This window comes from Mus caroli, chromosome 7 (assembly GCF_900094665.2).
Source record: "Mus caroli chromosome 7, CAROLI_EIJ_v1.1, whole genome shotgun sequence".
NCBI classification, from domain to species: Eukaryota; Metazoa; Chordata; class Mammalia; order Rodentia; family Muridae; genus Mus; species Mus caroli.
The window spans coordinates 16,164,186-16,169,523 of NC_034576.1; the positions used below are offsets into that span (position 1 = coordinate 16,164,186).

Here is a 5,338-nt window from a genome sequence, read left to right on the forward strand (position 1 = left end):
TGGTAATCTCTGGAGTTAGTTGTTATAGTTGTCTCTGGTTGGAGTTTGTTCCTCCTGTGATTCTGTTAGTTTCTGTCAGAAGTCCTGGGAGTCCAGCTCTCTTCTGAGTCTTGGTCAGAATACTTTCTGCAGGCAAGCTCTCCTCTTGCAGGGATGGTGCACAGAGGTCTGTCCTGCAGACCTGCCTCCTGGCTGAAGATGAAGCCCTGAAACAGGGCCTGTCCCAGAAGCTGTGTTGCTTCTGCCTGTCCCAGAAACTGTGTCGCTTCTGTAGTCTTCACTCTCACCTGCACAGATTCGCCTCTGAGGGATTTGGGACACAAAATGTCTCCCTTATCTGCTCAGGCAGTCAGAGCCTACCCGGGCAGACACCTTTCCTCTGGCAGGGAAGGTGCCTGGATGTCTGGAGCCTGAAATTGGGTTTGTCCCAGAAGCTGTGTCACTTTTGCCTGTCCCAGAACCTGTGTAGCTTCTGCAGTCAGCACTCTTACCTGCGCAGATTCGTCTCTGAGGGACCTGGGACCCAAGAGGCTCCCTCACCTGCTCAGGAGGTCAGAGCTCTCCTGGGCAGATACCTCTCCTCTGGCAGGGAAGGTGCCCGGATGTCTGGATCCCGATCTCTGAGGGACCCAGGACAAAAAGATGGCTTCCTCGCCTGCTCAGGCAGTCTAGTCACTGATTTCTAACAATCTTTGCATCTGTCTCTCATTTCATCTCATTTTGCTCTTTAGAGAAAAAAAAATCCTTGTAGGGATTGGCCTAAGAATTTGCATATTAGTAACAGTGGTCTCATATGGTGAAATTTAGCATCCCAAATTCCTTTTCCAGATCTGACAAACACACCTGTAGTTCTAGCCTGAGTTCTTTTTTTTATTAGATATTTTCTTCATTTACATTTCAAATGCTATCCCCAAAGCCCCCTATACCCTCCCCCCACCCTGCTCCCCAACCCACCCACTCCTGCTTCCTGGCCCTGGCATTCCCCTCTACTGGGACATATTATCTTTGCAATACCAAGGGCCTCTCCTCCCATTCATGGCCAACTAGGCCACCCTCTGATACATATGCAACTAGAGACACAGCTCTGGGGGAGTAGTGGGTAGTTCATATTGTTTCTCCTATAGGGTTGCAAACCCCTTTAGCTCCTTGAGTACTTTTTCTACCTCCTTTATTAGGGGCCGCGTGCTCCAACCAATAGATGATTGTGAGCGTCTACTTCTGTATTTGCCAGGCACTGGCATAGCCTCACAAGAGAGAGCTATATCAGGGTCCTGTCAGCAAAAGCTTTCTGGCATATGCATTAGTGTCTGGGTTTGGTGGTTGTATATGGGATGGATCCCCAGATGGACTAGTTTCTGGATGGTCAATCCTTTCGTCTCAGCTTCTTTGTCTCTGTAACTCCTTCCATGGGTATTTTGTTCCCCATTCTAAGAAGGAGTGAAGTATTCACACTTTGGTCTTCCTTCTTCTTGAGTTTCATGTGTTTTGCAACTTGTATCTTAGATATTCTAAGCCTCAGTGAACACTTGAATGTCCAGTGGGGTTGTTCTCTGTGTGTGCTGATGATGGATCAGGGATCGTACATGCTACATGAATACTCTTGTACTAACCTGCACCCCATCTCTGGCTTCTTCACATCAGACATCATATTGTTGCTGGGATCAGGACCTGCTTAACTTAGGTTATAGCACAGATACCATAACCTTGTACAGACCAGGTTTTCCCCTTCCCTCTGCTGAGGTCACATGTGGCTTTATTATGTTTGCTTCAATGGCTCAGATGTCCTGCTGATATCCCTCCTCAGAAATTCATTTGCATACAAGGGCAAACCTCAACCTCTCCTGCCATGCAGCCTCCCACCCTCTTGGATTATCAATGAGAAGCCCTAGTCATCCTTCCAAGAGCTGTTTATTCCAACATCACTACTAATGGATCCTATATTTCTCTTGTCTGGAACTGGACCATTGACCTCAATAGGACTACAGTGAAAGAAACTTATAGGTCTTATTAAGTGGATTATTGAAATGTCATCACTGAGCTTTGGTATGAGGCCTTGGCTTTATGGATGGATACAGAAAGTAATTCCCAGCCCAAGTCCATGGGCACAAACAATTCCTAATCCTTTCATGAGATCCATCTCTGTCTCTTTCATTTCTATTTGCATCTCTGATTTCTCCAGGATGACCCTGAATTGGTGTTGGAGAGAGAGAGAGAGAGAGAGAGAGAGAGAGAGAGAGAGAGAGAGAGAGAGAGAGAGAGAGATATGAAGTGAGTCTTTCTCTCATCTCTCACGTGGGAGGAACTTCCCAGGGGGAGGAGTATACTTAAGGTCAAGTGGATTTTTCTTTCTGTCACACACTCATGCCTTCCTGTCCCCTCTTTTTGCTGACATATTCCTCATGACCCAGAAGGATCACTCAGAATTTGGAACCATGCCCGTGTTCCTTTCCCCCAAATGCTCCCAGCTCCTCTCTTGTCTCAGCTGGTCACTGGCTTCTGCTCTGATTCCAGTGGATCCAGAAGAGGCAGGGGATGAAGGTGCCTGGGAGGCCTGTCCCATGTCAGGACGGAACTCATGTTTTGAATTCGCTATTTCACTAACTCTTCACATCAGACATCAGATTGTTGCTGGGATCAGTATCTGCTAAGTTGGAAAAGTGAAACCCAGGGTAGATACCCCTGAGCCATGTCCTGGCTCTAAGGGTCTAGCTGTGCAGGGCTGTGGACACCATCACATGTGATATTTGCAGGGAAGAGAGAGGGACACTCACTTGGAGAACAGGGAACTTTCTGCGGAGTTTGGAGGAGGAAGACTTTACAGTTTGATACAGTGTTTTAGTTATCATTAACTGTCACCTTGACACAGCCCAGAGTTACCTGGGGGAAAGGCCTATACTGAATTCCTTATCAGGTCTGGCTGTGGACATGTCTGAGAGCAATTGCCTTAACTGATGCAGGAGGCCCAGGCCACTGTGGGCAGCACCATCCCTAGGCAGGTGGTCCTTGGTTGAATAAGAGAGCTAGCTAAGCCAGAGAATGAGCCAGCAAATGAGCCAGAAAGCAACATGTTTTCTGACTTGGCTTCCTTCAGGGCTACACTATGACCCAGACCTGGACAGGAAATGCATGCTCTGCTCTCCTGAACTGCTTCTGTTCAGTGTGTTTTTATCACAGTAGGAGAAAGAGACCTAGATCAGTGTACAGGGAATAGCAGTTGGCACTTCCATTTGAATCACTGCTCTGTTCCCTGTCCTCAATAGCAGACCCTCAGTAACCAGTGGGCTAAGAGAAGGCAAGGATGAGCCCCCAGACATGAGCCAGTGAGTACAGATGCACCCCCATTCATTACTGCCATTTCCTTTAAATCTGAAGAAAAATGTACCAGGACTTTCCTTTGAAATTTGTGAGTACAAGGCTTCTTCTGAGGCTGCCCATCTTCTGAATGCATACTTCTTCCAACTTTAGTCCAGGACTTCCCACATAACATCTGGAATCCTGTCTAGACCCACCCTACACTAGATGAAATTTGATCTGCAGAGCCCAGTGGGCAGGATGACAGGTCCTGAATCCACATTGTGCTAAAGAGATCAGGGAAGGTCACATTTGACCTGTTAACCATGCCTGCTGTCATGTAGACATGAAATCACAGTTTTCCTGGTGACCTCCAGAGGTTGATATCAGGGCACACATTCAACACTCAGACATGAGTGAGTTTCCCTGAGCCTAGGATATTGGTTTCCATCCCTGTACCTATTAATGTGGATCTCCCTCCCTAGACCTTGCTAGGGGTATATGAGGATACCCCTTTGTCTGGGGAACCTGAAAGTCTCCTCCCTCCTGGCATCTCTTATAGGAGAAGAGTGTATATCTGCAGGGGAATCACCCAGACAAAGGGCGTAGGTGACCCAAGAAGACCAGAGAGAACCTGGGCTCACCCAATGACAGATCATCCAACACATAATGCTGGAAAGGTCCCTTGAAACCCTCCATAGGAAGAGGAGCCCATAGTCCTTTCTAGGACACATAGGTTGCTCTCCAACAATGAGGACATGAATCTCCTCACAAAATGAGTCCTGGACCTCTCTCCTGGGTCAGGAACTTGACTGGTGACATTAGTGATAAAGGGTTTATCTTCATCTCCAGTAATCACACAGCTGGTCCCTTTAAACTGCCCTCAGACATCTCTGTCACCTTCTTGATGGGAAATCCCACCTTCCCAGAGCACTGAGGACACATGGCAGACTGGGTGCTCAGCTGAGTCTCTGTGTCACAGGGACGACACATAGGCAGCATGGAGGCTCCCTTTTTGGTGATGACAGACTCAAGGCCAGGACTCAGCAGATGTCAGCCTTGGGATGAGCCGTTGTTCTCTGAGGGCATGGAGATGCTTATCAGCTCAGTTCCTCAAGGTGTTGCTTGGAGGAGAAAGATAAAGAGAGGGATGCAGGGCAGCACAGAGAATGGAAAGGGCAGAGCAGTGCCTTGGACACAGAGCCCACCACCCACAGCCCCTTGGATTCTGGGAAGTACTCCTGCATGAGAGGACACCTAGCTCAAGAGGAGGAAGGACAGCAGAGGCCAGGTGCTTTGCTGGAGCTGAAGGTCTCCTCAGAGTGAGGTCATCACAGCTAGAAGAGATATGGAGGTGTCCTCTGTGCTTCCCTGCAAGGGGTGTATCCTGCTTACAGGTAAGGGTGCCTACTCCAAGACTGTGTGTGGGGTGGGGGAGGCCCAGAGTCTTCTGAAATGGACAGGATCCTTAGGGAAGATGTGTGGTTTTTGCTTACTTTCATGGTGCAGAAGGTGCAGTGAGGAACAGAGGCTCAGCAGCAGGAAGCTCTGAGCAGAAAGGAGCTGATGAGGGGAGAGAAAAGCCTCAGGTGCCCCTGTTCAATATCAGTCACATTGGCTAGCATTGGAATCCCAGTGGTCCCCATCTTGACAGGGTGAATCTCCAAATAGGAGTCAAACCTGGGAGGGCCAGCAAGACGACTCAGTGTGTGGAGACATGCCAGTCTGAATTCATTCCTCAGCTCTCACAGGGTAGATGGAGATACAGGTTCCTGCAAGGTCTGCTCTGCCCCCTACACAGGTGTATGTCATGCACCCACAATGTGCACACTGAAACACGTGCCTTCCCAAACTCACACATACAATACAGAAATATAAGTTACACTTAAATGTAATGATTGTCTTTTACTACTATCCTGGAAACGATGTAGATAAATCCATGGAGATATCTCTCCTTCCTCCCTCCCTCCCTCCCTCCCTCCCTCCCTCCCTTCCTCCCTTCCTTCTTTCCTTCCTTCTTTTTTTTTCCCCAACTGGTTTCTGAGAT

The 5,338-nt window shown here is 48.4% G+C and overlaps 1 protein-coding gene across 1 annotated transcript in view; it reads left to right on the plus strand.

Moving 5' to 3' along the window:
• The first annotated feature begins 4,639 nt into the window (after positions 1-4,639).
• Positions 4,640-5,338, plus strand: part of LOC110298690 (carcinoembryonic antigen-related cell adhesion molecule 3-like) — a 12,539-nt gene continuing 11,840 nt past the window's right edge. The window contains exon 1 of the mRNA XM_021168086.2: positions 4,640-4,688. Coding sequence (XP_021023745.2) covers positions 4,640-4,688 — 49 coding nt within the window. The remainder of the gene's footprint in view (positions 4,689-5,338) is intronic.